Source organism: Ictalurus punctatus, chromosome 18 (genome assembly GCF_001660625.3).
Source record: "Ictalurus punctatus breed USDA103 chromosome 18, Coco_2.0, whole genome shotgun sequence".
NCBI classification, from domain to species: Eukaryota; Metazoa; Chordata; class Actinopteri; order Siluriformes; family Ictaluridae; genus Ictalurus; species Ictalurus punctatus.
In genome coordinates, this window is record NC_030433.2 from 21,699,319 (window position 1) to 21,712,098 (window position 12,780).

Consider the following 12,780-nt stretch of genomic DNA (forward strand, 5'->3'; position numbering starts at 1 on the left):
CTCTAATCTCTGCAGTTCTACACTAGTATGTAAAAGATTGTGAGGGCCCAAACTCTGTCGGAAAGTCATTAACTGCTGAGACATTAAATGGAAAACGGTCTGCACTTACACTCTCGGTCAAAAGTTTGTGGACACTTTTCATGATGTTTAAAAACCTTTTGATCTGAAGGTATATGATTAAATGTTTGAAATCGGTATCGTAGACAAAAATATAAGCGTGCCGACGTATTCGTTTCTTTCATCAGAAAACGTTTTATTTACCAAAAAAAACTTTTTTTTTTCTTTTTTTTTTTAAAAACGGACGACTCGGGGTGAAATATTCCGAAAAGCAGCCGATATTTGTCCAGCGTAGGTGGGAACTCCTTTAATACTGTTTAAAAATGATCTCAGGGAAATTCCTCAAGAAAACGCCAAGAATACATTTCTGGAAATTCCAGGCGAAAAGGGCGTCTACTTTCACTTATTCAGAATTTTTATCATCACAACATAATTCCCATAGTTCCATTTGTGGTACTCCAGAGTTTTGATGACTTTATTATTATTCAAAAATGTGTTAAAAAAATTAAAATAAAGAATGAGTATGTCTAAACTTTTGACCGGTAGTGTATATAGCGCCTTCTAACCTTAACAGTTCTACAAAAACGCTTTACACTGTTTCTCATTCCCTCACACACACTCCAATGGCAGCAAGTCACATGAATCTCAAATGCTCAGATTGTATTCTACCTCACTTCTTAGAGCATCTGCCAAATGAATAAACGTACATGTACGAAAGAAGATCTTTGTGCTATCCCGAAAGTTTATGAAAGGAGTTCTGGGTCTTAAGCGAACAATGTGTTTATCTGAAAACTTGGATCTGAAGTTAAAGGTCTTTTACTTTATCCTCTTGAGAAATGCACTGGTTCTCACAGCAGGGCTGGACAAAAAGGCTGTTCTGTTTCTCCACAAGTTTTGGCAGAGATGACAATGAGGAGGAGGAGGAGGAGAAGATCCAAACAGCTGACTGTAGCGCCATCTGTGGCTGATCAGAAGTAAAAACAGTTCTTTGATGTGATACCTGCTAAATAACCTGGCTTGCTTTTTAGTTAGGTAGGTGAATTGAGTGTTGGAAACCATTGTGCATTGTATTGCTGATCAGAATTTTAAAAACTTTACATGCTTAAATTTGTACTAGCATGAAAAAGGGAATTAAAAAGTGAAGAAAAAAGAGGGGGGGGGGGGATACTTACAACAAATAGCAGCAGATTGGTGTCAGCACCAACATGGTCATGAGAACACTAGAGGAAAAATACAAAATAGCACGACATTTATTAATGAGTGACATTTAAGACTAATTTCCTAAGGCTTCATGCACATTTATATAAGATGTGAATCCTGAACCCGTCCGGTTGATCCCTGAAATATGCAAATCATCAGTAAGTCTCTTTCCGCCATGATTGGTTGAGATCACTAAGGGCTCCTCATGGCACATTAAGTACCCTTTTGAGAAAAACAAGGCAAACTTTTTTGAGTTTGTAACGAGTTTTAACGAAGGATGTTCGGTCCCTTGGGAATGAGCAACGGCACAGCTCTACCAAACACCCAAAACAATGTCACTACAGATATTGGTATAGCAAAGTAATGCTCATGCATTCTGCTCTGTGGTATGCATCCTAATAATTGTTAAAAAAAAAAAAAAAAAAAAAATTCACAAAAATACGGTTAAGAATTATACGCAAACAGGAAGTGATCGAGATCATCAACGACACGCGTTGATCCCGTCTCCTGTGCTGGGATTGGCTAATAATCCATATTAATAAAGAGGTGCTTTGGGCGTTAAGCAGTGCAGGAGGCGGGACTTAGGGAACCCGGATGAAGTAAAGTGACAAAAACAACGTAGTATCTTGTTACTTGAAATGAAAGTTTCCTTGTAACACTCGTTAAACCATTTAGACACAGTCCGACTTCTTAAAATGACTTCCCCATTAAATGTACGCAGTGTAACTAAATCTTAAAGTATTCTAATAATCTATTGTTATCCATATTTCATTTCTCTGCATTAAAAAAAAACTAACCAATGAACCATGAAATGAATCAACTGTGTAGTAGTTAGACTGTACAAAAGGCAATACTGTATTAGTGCAAAATGTGACAATAAATCAGGTGTTACATGAAGAAGATACGTGTGTTACACTGCTATAAGAATGATCTAGAAAGAATCTTTGGTTGAGAACAGCAGATCTTTATTCCAACTAACTAATTACGCAAGCAAACCACACATTTAAGATTGAAAAAAACAAAATCAGATAATAATAAAAAAAAAATCCCAAACCACTTTAGCTCTCGTTAATTTTTTTTTTTTTTTTAATTCAGCAGTAACCATTTTATCAAAACAATGACTGGAAATTTTGTAGCAGATGTGGAAAAGGCCATGTCCTCCAAAGCAAAGCGCTCAATTTCAGATTCAGAACACAATAGTCTTCAGCTAGTGCTGGCTAGATTTTTTAATGAAAAATATTTTGTTTGTTTGTTTTTTTTTTACAGAAAACTGTTGTTGGTCATAAAGCATCACAGTTCCGTCTTGATCTTGTGCATGAGGTCCTGCTGGTCAATCATCTCAAGCTGCCTGGTCCAGCGATGGTAAGCCAGAAGCGCAATGTTCTTAGCAGCCACAGAGCTCATCTCCATGGCACTCGCTGCCCATTCAATTCCATTGAGGTAATAAAGTCCGTCATGCAGGATCATAGGTGGCATCTCCTGAGAGCTTCCGTAACGAGGGTATGCCTTCCAATCAGTGACCTGCACAGAGTAGTAAGACTTAAAAAGGGTCTTTAGCTCATCCTTTTCCAGTGGTTTAGGGGAGAAGACTTTGTAGACGCCGGCCTCGTGTGGCTGTTTGCGACGAAAGACGGTGCTGATGTTGACGGGGCAGATGCTAGAGACGCTGTTGAAAAAGAGATCAGCCATTTCTGTGGTCAGCACACTGGTGAAGGGGAAAAGCTTGGGGTCAGGGAAGCCAAAGTAAGTGCAGTTGAGATAACCATGGACAACAGAGGCCACCATTGTGTGGTAAGACCCGGTCATCTCTGCTAGCTGGGGTTCGAAGCCTAGGAAAGAGATTCCTGAGTTGACATTTTGCTGGAGAGGACTGGCTATGATAACTATGTCGTAGATATCTGATGCAATCCCAGCTTGAGTAGTGTAATCGAGCTTGTACTGGTAGGATTCACCTAGAATGAGCAAAAATGACATTTATTATATAAGACACGTTATGTCAGCCAGATATTGAAGGCACATTGGACAGAATCAAAAGGTAGTACTACTGCACAATGTTATAGCATTGGAAAACAACAAAAAAAAAATTACTCTTAATGCAAACCTGGGGCCGTATTCACACACAATCTTATCTTACCTCAAATAGTTCTCCTAGGTGGCACTAAAAGTTCCAAACTAGTTCCTCCTTAAAACCTATTCACGAAAATGCTGAGAGGAATTCCTACGTGAAGAGCCAAGCCGGGGCCCTGCCGCTATGAATAATGAATATTGCAGGACATTGATTGGCTGATGATGCAGTTAAGCATTAAAAAGTATTGTTGATTTCATACATGAATCTCACATGAAGTGTTTGTACTTGATTTGTACTTAATGTTAATTTAAACAGTTCTTACGTAGCAGACTACACCCCCGAGAGTTTCTCCTAAACCGGCCTGTAAAGAGCTAGTTTTAACTTTAAGATCCCTGATTTTTTTTAATATGGCTCTTGGCATGTACCAAATCAGTTGTATAATATACTGCAATATTATATACATGAGGGCACTCCAACAACAACTATTGTACAAAATGGTCGGCAGGAATGTTACTCCAAGCAAGAAACATATTTCCAGATAAAGTAAACTGTCTTGTAATATTGTAACTTCTATAATAATAATAATAATAATAATAATAATAATAATAATTTCTTTACTATTGTGGTTAATAGTAAAAATGACCTTTTTACAAACTATTTTTAATACAAGCCAAGAATCTCTGCAAACGTGTCAATTCCAAATAAAGAAATTTCAACTGCACAACACAAAGTAAGTGCTGCTGAAAAGTTGGTTAAAATGTGATGCCTCCAAAGGTTCCATTTGAGTTCAACTGACAGCACGGGTATATTCAGAAATGCACTACATGGCCAAAAGTTTGTAGACAACTGACCATCGTACCCATATGTGGTTCTTCCCCAAAAACTGCTGCCACAAAGTTAGAAGCAAACAATTGTCTAGAACGTCTTTGTATGCCGTAGCGTTACAATTTCCAAATGGCCCAAACCTGTTCCAGCATGACAATGCCCCTGTTCACAACGCGAGCTCCATGAAGTCCTGACCTCAACCCCACTGAACAGCTTTGGGATGAATCGGAACGCTGACATCAGTGCCCGGCTTCACTAATGCTCTTGTAGCTGAATGAGCACAAATCCCCACAGCCACGCTCTAAAATCTATTGGAAAGCCTTCCCAGAAGAGTAGAGCTTACAGTATTATAACAGCAAAGAGGCGAATAAATCTGGAATGGTGTGTTCAACAAGCACAAACGAACGAATATGACGGCCAGGTGTCCACAAACTTTTGGCCATATAGTGTATAATCTTGGCCAGAAGGTGGTGATTAAGTTTCTATAAGAGCAGTTCTGACAGTATATCTGTCTGTAATACAAATAATAGGTTTTTAATGAACAAACTCGTCTAATATGTTATCATCTATATAGTAACAGCTCGCTCACAGGGAATTGTATGGCAGACAATTGACATTATCTAAGCCTAATAATAAATGGATTAAATAAAAGTGTCATCTAACAAAATAAATGTAGAATAGTTTATATGGTAAAGGTTTCTGCATGTAGCCAGTTATTTATTTATTTATTTATTTATATATTTTAATCAAAGAGTCTTGAGTGTCAGCTTTCTGGAGGGACATGAGCTTTGAGAACCACTGACTTGACTTAACAGACATGTGGTTTTGAGTACGTGTAAATACCTGCTGGCTGAAGGGAAACGGTGGTAACTTGTGAACGGATCAGGTTGGCCTTTGCCAGTTTTAGAAGTTCAGAACAAACTAATTTATTCCCTCCTTCCACTGCCCACAGATTGGCTTGTGCACCAGCCAGTGAAACAGCACCTGTGAAAGAAAAACAGAAATTTAAATGTATGCGATTTATGTGCTAGAGCCTCAAGCGAAATCTGCCGTCTGCTAAAAGCGAAAGTCCGCGTGATTTACGAAGCAGCAAGGAGTAAAGCGAGAAGAGAGCAAGAAAATGAATAGGTACAGTCATATGATAAACAGGCTAGACTCGATAAATTACGTCCTTAAAAAAATCTACTATACCATATTAACCTACATATTTTTAATCAAAGGCCGTTTGCAACGCTGTTAAAATTATTCCCCGATCTTAGCGACCGTTCCAAAGCTTTAGCACAAGTAAAGTTAAAGAGGTAAATATGAACAAAAGCTCTAAGTTATCCATCCATCTTGTATACCACTTATCCTTTTCAGGGTCACGGGGAACCTGGAGCCTATCCCAGGGAGCATCGGGCACAAGGCGGGGTACACCCTGGACAGGGTGCCAATCCATCACAGGGCACAATCACATACACACTCACACGCCCATTCATACACTACGGACACTTTGGACACGCCAATCAGCCTACCATGCGTGTCTTTGGACCGGGGGAGGTAACCGGAGTACCCGGAGGAAACCCCCGCAGCACGGGGAGAACATGCAAACTCCGCACACACAGGGTCACGGTGGGAATCGAACCCCCAACCCTGGAGGTGTGAGGCGAACGTGCTGACCACTAAGACACCGTGCGCCCCATAAAAGTTAATCGAGGGAATATTTTAAAAGCTAAATATAAATCACCGCATCTTTTGGTTTTTTTGGAGATAATGAAATGTAATTTCAATTTTAAGTGATTTAATTCACCAGAGTCAGTTTTAAATAAACAAACAAAAAAAACAAAACAAATGGGCCTCGTTTATCAAGCTGGATACGAACGCATTTATTTAAACTGTTCCTACTAGGACTCATGCAAGAAATTTTGAGTCACGAAAACGCCTCAATTGCGGAAAAATCTCGGTGTCCGACTCGTGCTGCGAGTGCGTATATGTACTTTACGCACAAGAAGACTGACTAACGTAAATCTCGATCGATTACGGGTGTCACCAAATGCAAATTAGCCATGGTGTGCACGTGCCTGGAAATTTACAGGACTTTTATGAACACACACGTGCGAGTTTGAAGAAAATCGCTGAAAATTTCTGAAAACTTTGGAAATTCCAGCAGAAATTTTCAGTTCAGTTTGGCTTACAGAAATGTTTACACGGAACTTCACTGAAAAATGGGATCACAGTCAATTACATCTAATTGCGGAAGCCCAAAATATTGAACGCTATATCCAAATACGATAAATTGTGCAGTCCTTCTCTGTGCATCCCTTACGTGCTTACGTTGCTACCGAGCGCCAATATGCTCCCTGCCTTCGACTCACACCCCCATACTGCATGTGATGTAGGTGATCCACGCTACAGCGGATATACCTACCGACAAAGGCTGGCATACTGACATTCTGGCCGTAGTTGACCCACATGATTGGAGCCACGACTTCATCAATGAACCGCTGAGACACACCCAACTCCAACAGCGACTCGGACAGAGAGCGACGGGTCATGTTGAGAAATCCTGACCCGCCCAGCGAATTTAGCAACTCATCCACTGTACTGAATGCGTAGCCGTGAGCCTGGTATTTATAGATTCTGGGGAGAAACAAATATTATTACGTAGTACGGACATAATAAGTCAGTTCTTAATGAAATGAAAGCACAGAAACTGGAGCACGCCGGAACATGCAAACTCGTAAACATAATGCAAAATATTTCACCACATGTCTCACAGGGTTGAAACGACGGTTGATTTTTTTTCTCTTCGCACAACACCCACACACACCCAACATTCCTGTCATTACACAAGGCAGATCATTGCATTGCAGTGGCGGGTCAATTCAACAGTTAACGCTCCGGGTTACTGATCAGAAGGTCAGGGGTTCGAGCCCCAGAACCGCCAAGCTGCCACTATTGGGCCCCTGAGTAAGGCCCTTAACCACTTCTCCTGGGGCGCTGTATCATGGCTGACCTTGTGCTCTGAAACTCAGCTTCCTAACAAGCTGGGAAATGTGAAGAAAAGAATTTCACTCTGCCTTAATGTACATGTGACAAAAATAAAGGCTTCTCCTTCTTCTGCGTTGCACATACAACTACCGCCACGTTGTTTGCCGTCCATCTTTTACATGTTTAGATTTTTCTTTTTCTTTTTCTACGCGAGTAAATTCTGTTTTGTAAAAACAGTCGCAGAAAGCATTTCACTGCACGTTGTACTGCGTACAGTCGTGTGCCCACTGATTTCACTGATTTGAAAAAAACGAATGGAGCACAAAGACAAGAGGGACGGGAGACTGAACGGAAATATTATTATTAGAATACCAGCCTGTGTGAGTTTTAAAATATGTTTAATATCTTGATATATTTCGATATTTGGAAAATAGATATATATTAGGGCAGGGGTTCCCAAACTTTTCCAGGGCAAGGCCCCCCAAATGGCATTAACATTTGACCGAGGTCCCCCTTTTGCAAGATGTATTTAAAACACATTAAAAATACAGACTTATGAATATATCCCCTTTTTTATTAATAATTACATCTTACATCACATTACAATAGGGACTGATTGTGTGTGTGTGTGTGGTTGTCTAAGAGCGAGAATTTATATTTCACACCAAATTCTTGAGGCCCCCAGGCGCCCCCTGGTGGCCCCCACTTTGAAAACCACTGTATTAGGGGCTGCACAGCTGTTCCGTTTTACTAGTCAGCCTGTAATTTTAAAAAATAGCATCACTAAGACAAAAACTGATTGATGCAGTGCACTTCAAACAAAGTGAATTACCTCACTTTAGTGAATCGTGATCCATTCAAAGGAAAGATAACTTCTCCCTGTGTAGTCTTACAGCGACTGCAGAATTTGCTACACCTAGTCTAAAATATTACATATAGACAGCTTTTTTTTTTTGCACTCTTGACCATCTGCATTACTGTTTTCTCCCCCACTGAGCCCGACTGTTGAATGCCACCCCATTACAGTACAAAAAAACCCCAAAAGAAAAACAACCTAAATCAGTAGAATAAATGCTATCACCTGCTCTACTTTCAGAACCTAGGATGTTGGTGTTAAACATAGATAATAATCTGTTTAAAAACACTCGCTTTTGCTTTATGCCCTTTTTGTGAGCCGTGTTAGAGGCAGGTGGCTCGATAGCACCCCCTGTGGCATTTTTCTCAATTATTGGCATCCATTTTAATCTTCATGACACAAATTTGTTTTGGGCATGGGAGTACCTTTGAAGACTTCTTAGGCATTTTTGAGAGTTTAAACAAACAGTGTTGCATTGGCAAGGCGATAAATTAAGGTCATGCCATGCAAACAGGAAGGGTGCCATAATTCCACTGTACATTATGCAGTATGACTCAAAGTTCATATGAATTGTATGTTCAGTGATGCGGCACAATAACATTCGTATGCCAGTACTGGATCATTGTTTTTGAGTCATTTCATTCTGTGTGATGTGAAACCAAACTTAACGGCAAACGAACCAAAAGAATCCATCTCACTCTGATTTAGACTCTGCAAACGGACTACTAGGTGTGAAAGCTTCCCGCGTCACGAAGGCCAAACCATAATCCTAAAATACGGCTGTTTGAGATTAACAGGCCAATTAAATGTGTGTGTTTGATGTATGCCAACAAGCTTTAATGTACTGTGCTGTGCAAAATTCGGGGATATTTCTGGGGTATTTCAATGATTATATTAAGTAGCTGAACACCTGCAACATACTGGCTTTCTTGCTTAGATAACAAGCCAAACCGTCAAATGTGGGGGGGAAAGGTTTAGTGTTGTTTCACGTCGACTTCAATGGAGCAAAACCGATAGAAAACTAAGTGCTTTCACTCTCTGTCTCGCTCATAACTTTTAATGATGGCAGCATCGAGTGAGAAATGAAAAAAAGCAAAACCCATAACACTGGTAGTTTTGGTCAAAAAAAAAAAAGAGACACCTTCCACAGGAGTACACCAACTTAAAGAATGCAGCTGAAATCTCCTGCTTGGTGAGTGAAATATACTAAATGCTTGATATGATTTAAATGATTTATATAGCCTCTTTTACCACAGCGTGGTTGAAATCCGACCGGTATAACAACACGGCTCGGACCGTAGTTCCAGCTGCGACATGAACGACAGGTTCACGCACTCGTTATAATACGCTATTGTTTCTATAGTTAACTATGTTAGCTAAGACTAACAATAGAGGGATTTTAAAAATGTGACGTATTGTTTATAGGAGACATTTCTTTAACATTTCGGAATGGAGTCTCTGTTCTAAGCCCTTTGTCACATTTACAGTTGCTTTGCAAAAAATTTCCCAGCACAGTTTCAGGACAGAGGAGTATATGCTTTCGCGGTAAAATGAGATGTATTTAGTGAGTGTGTGTGAGAGAGAGAGAGAGAGAGAGACAGAGAGAGAGAGAGAGAGAAAGGAGTGACTGTTTATTACAGCTATAACATAAGTGAGATCAGAAACTAAATTGTCTCTTGGACGTTCCACAATATTAAATGTAACTATAAACTGTTAAAATACGCAACGTGTCTTTCATTAATAAATTAAACATGGTAATCGCTGTGGTATAAGCGGGATAATACACTGCACGGTGGGCTGTTATACAAAAATAACACTTCGGAGGGGTAACATCATCAGCTGCCACCACCAACTCTAACATACACACACACACATATATATATATATATATATATATATATATATATATATATATATATATATATATATATATATATATATATATATATATATATATATATATATATATATATATATGTCTGAAATAGTTTTCCTCCATAGCTTCACTCGTGTCTGAAGTCCATTTTAAGGGGATTTCCAGCATAAAATTTAGTAACACAAAAAGGATTAGACTTATACTGCTGAAAAACGTTTGCACTAAAACTTCTGTGTTTTCAATAAAGTATTGGCACACTTGGCTTCATTCGGATGCATATGCTGCATGCACATTTTAACATCAAATCAGATGTACCTAGCTTATATTTTATATATATATATATATATATATATATATATATATATATATATATATATATATATATATATATATAATTAACTACTCATTCACATCACCACCTGATGACCTACAGAAAATTTCTTCTTTCACAGGCAATATTATATTAATATGATCATGATATAGACAGTCAATCATTATATAGATTATGATTTAATATGATTGTGATATAATCCATCATGATATAGATAGTCCTGGGTTTGTTGTTTTTTTCCCCCATGCTGTGCTGTTTTGTTCAGTTGAAAAGTGCTGCTCCTCACCTCATGAACTTCTCCATGATCTCCTCCACCCACATTTGCATCCGGATAAAGCTGATGCCGTAACGCCACCACAGGCGGAACAGGTCGAGCAAGTACCAGTCGGTCTCTTCCAGAACGAGCTCCTTACCATTCGACACAGCCATCTTGCCTGCCACACTCTTTCGATATTTCAGCCCTACCACAGTAAAACAGTGCAATACGGATCAGTATCCTGGACTGGATCAACAAAATCCTCCTCAACTTTAATTTCCCCCATCAAGACGCAGGGCTGTTTCTCTGGACATCTAGAAACACTGTTGAGTTTAATCTCAAATACACTTTGAAATGAAACCTCTCTGGACACGATGTCCAATGAGGGCAAAGTTAGAACAGTATACCGCAGTAGTTAGAAGACTCTTCACTTAAACAGCAATATGACATTTTCAACATGAAATCTTGCGTTTTTATGTGCGTGTATAATCAGGGTTTTTTTTTTGTTTGTTTGTTTTTTGGAGAAAACAATGAGCTGTTTGGTGCACCTATTTCCATAACTGTTATTTATATTCCAGATGTTGTTGTTTTGTTTTTTTTTAAATAAGCTACATTCGCCGTAACACACGATAAAATACATTTTTACAGATGCGTGACTATAAAACCAGTCGAGATGACAAATCTCTGGGAATTGCAAACTGCTATCTGTTAAACACACACACACACACACACACACACACACACACACAGTGTGAGAGTCAGGTACAAACCCAGCTGTTTCATAAAGTCTTGCATGTGCAAGTTGAGGGAATGGATGATGGAGCCGCCAGTTTCGTAGGCTTGGTTGTTAACGGTGACGGTTGCCAAGCGACCACCGACCTCCTGCTTCTCGAACACGTCAATGCGCACTTCCGGTCCAAAATGCTGCCGCAGGAAATGCGCTGTCGCGGTTCCGCCGATTCCAGCGCCAACAACAGCTAAACACACAAACACACACACACACACACAGAGTAATGAGAGATTTCACTACCATGCAGAACATTTTGGGTTAAGGTATGACGTTATAAACATAAACAAATAAGTCTCCACAACATATGACGTGCATATGCACTACAGGCTCTACCTCATAAGTGCTCAGCTGTAATGCTTTCATTCTAGCCTACCGATTTTAGAAGGAGGTGCGCCGTCCAGTTGCGTAAAGCTTGAATCCCCGCGCGTCGGGCCAGCGCATATTACAGAGAGATAAGCTAATGAGGTGAACAACAACATGGCGCTAGACATTCAGATTCAATTTAACAAGAACAGGTGCTGTCCATGCAGGAGGAGGTCATACCGGCTGCTGTATGTGTGTGTATATGTGTGTGTATATGTGTGTGTGTGTGTGTGTGTGTGTGTGTGTGTGTGTGTTACAATGTCAGAGTGGAAAAATAGTTTCCGAACCGTTTCACATCAAAGGAAGCGAAGCGGCTTGGCGATTCAATTCCGAGGTGTCAAAGTCACGTGTTTCCGCTGAGCGCAGCGTGATGACGTCATGCTACCGAAACTTAGGAAACGTGTTGGCCCCTAGTGTGTGAGTGCTGCTCGAAACACTCCTGTGTGTGAAAATAATATGGCATACTCGTACCGATTGTCTAAAGAATAAACGTTATATCTGTGTATTAACTGTAAATGATTCCCTGCACAGTAACCCTAAAACTGAAGTCCATATTCAGATTGATCTTATACAATATATAAACATATACTAGCCTGTATAAAAGTATTATAGCCCAAAAGTTTGCATACCCCTTGCAGAATTTGCTAAATCTTAATACAGTAAAAATAATAATAATAATAATAAGAGGGATGATAAAAATCCCATGTTGTTGTTGTTGTTTTTTTTTAGTTCTGTCCATGAATAAGCTATTTCACATAACAGATGTTTACATATAGTCCACAAGACAAGATAATAGCTGGATTTATAAAAAAAAATTAACCAGTTGAAAAGTTTGCACGCGCTTGATTCTTAATACTGCGTGTCGTTACCTGGATGATACACGACTGTTTTTATGTTTTGTGATAGTTGTTCATGAGTCCATTGTTTGTCCTGCCCACTGTTCTTCAGAAAAATCCTCCAGGTCCTGCACATTCTTTGCTTTTCCAGCATATTCTGCATATTTGAGCAATTTCCAACAGCAGCTATAGGATGTCGAGATCCATCTTTTCATACTGAGGGCAACTGAAGGACTCGTACACGACTATTACAAAAGGTGCAAACGTTCACTGACGCTCAAGAAGGTAACACCATACATTAAGAGCCAGGGGGGTGTAAACTTTTGAACAGGATGATCGGTTTTAATTGTTA

At 39.5% G+C, this 12,780-nt stretch overlaps 1 protein-coding gene across 3 annotated transcripts; it reads right to left on the minus strand.

Moving 5' to 3' along the window:
• Window positions 1-2,200: 2,200 nt before the first annotated feature.
• Window positions 2,201-11,957, minus strand: LOC100304900 (prenylcysteine oxidase-like). 3 transcript variants are annotated; one of them, XM_053687912.1, is made up of 7 exons: window positions 11,826-11,957; window positions 11,603-11,783; window positions 11,210-11,416; window positions 10,470-10,644; window positions 6,558-6,769; window positions 4,994-5,134; window positions 2,201-3,209 (listed from the first exon to the last, which is right to left on the minus strand). In XM_053687912.1, the coding sequence occupies exons 2-7, from the start codon at window positions 11,718-11,720 to the stop codon at window positions 2,548-2,550; spliced, it is 1,515 nt and encodes a 504-aa protein (XP_053543887.1). In that variant the 5' UTR covers window positions 11,721-11,783; window positions 11,826-11,957; the 3' UTR covers window positions 2,201-2,547. The 3 variants fall into 3 exon arrangements, with proteins under 3 accessions (XP_053543887.1, XP_053543888.1, XP_053543886.1); XM_053687913.1 differs by having other exon boundaries at window positions 11,816-11,950; XM_053687911.1 differs by having other exon boundaries at window positions 11,603-11,949.
• Between the last annotated feature and the right edge of the window lie 823 nt (window positions 11,958-12,780).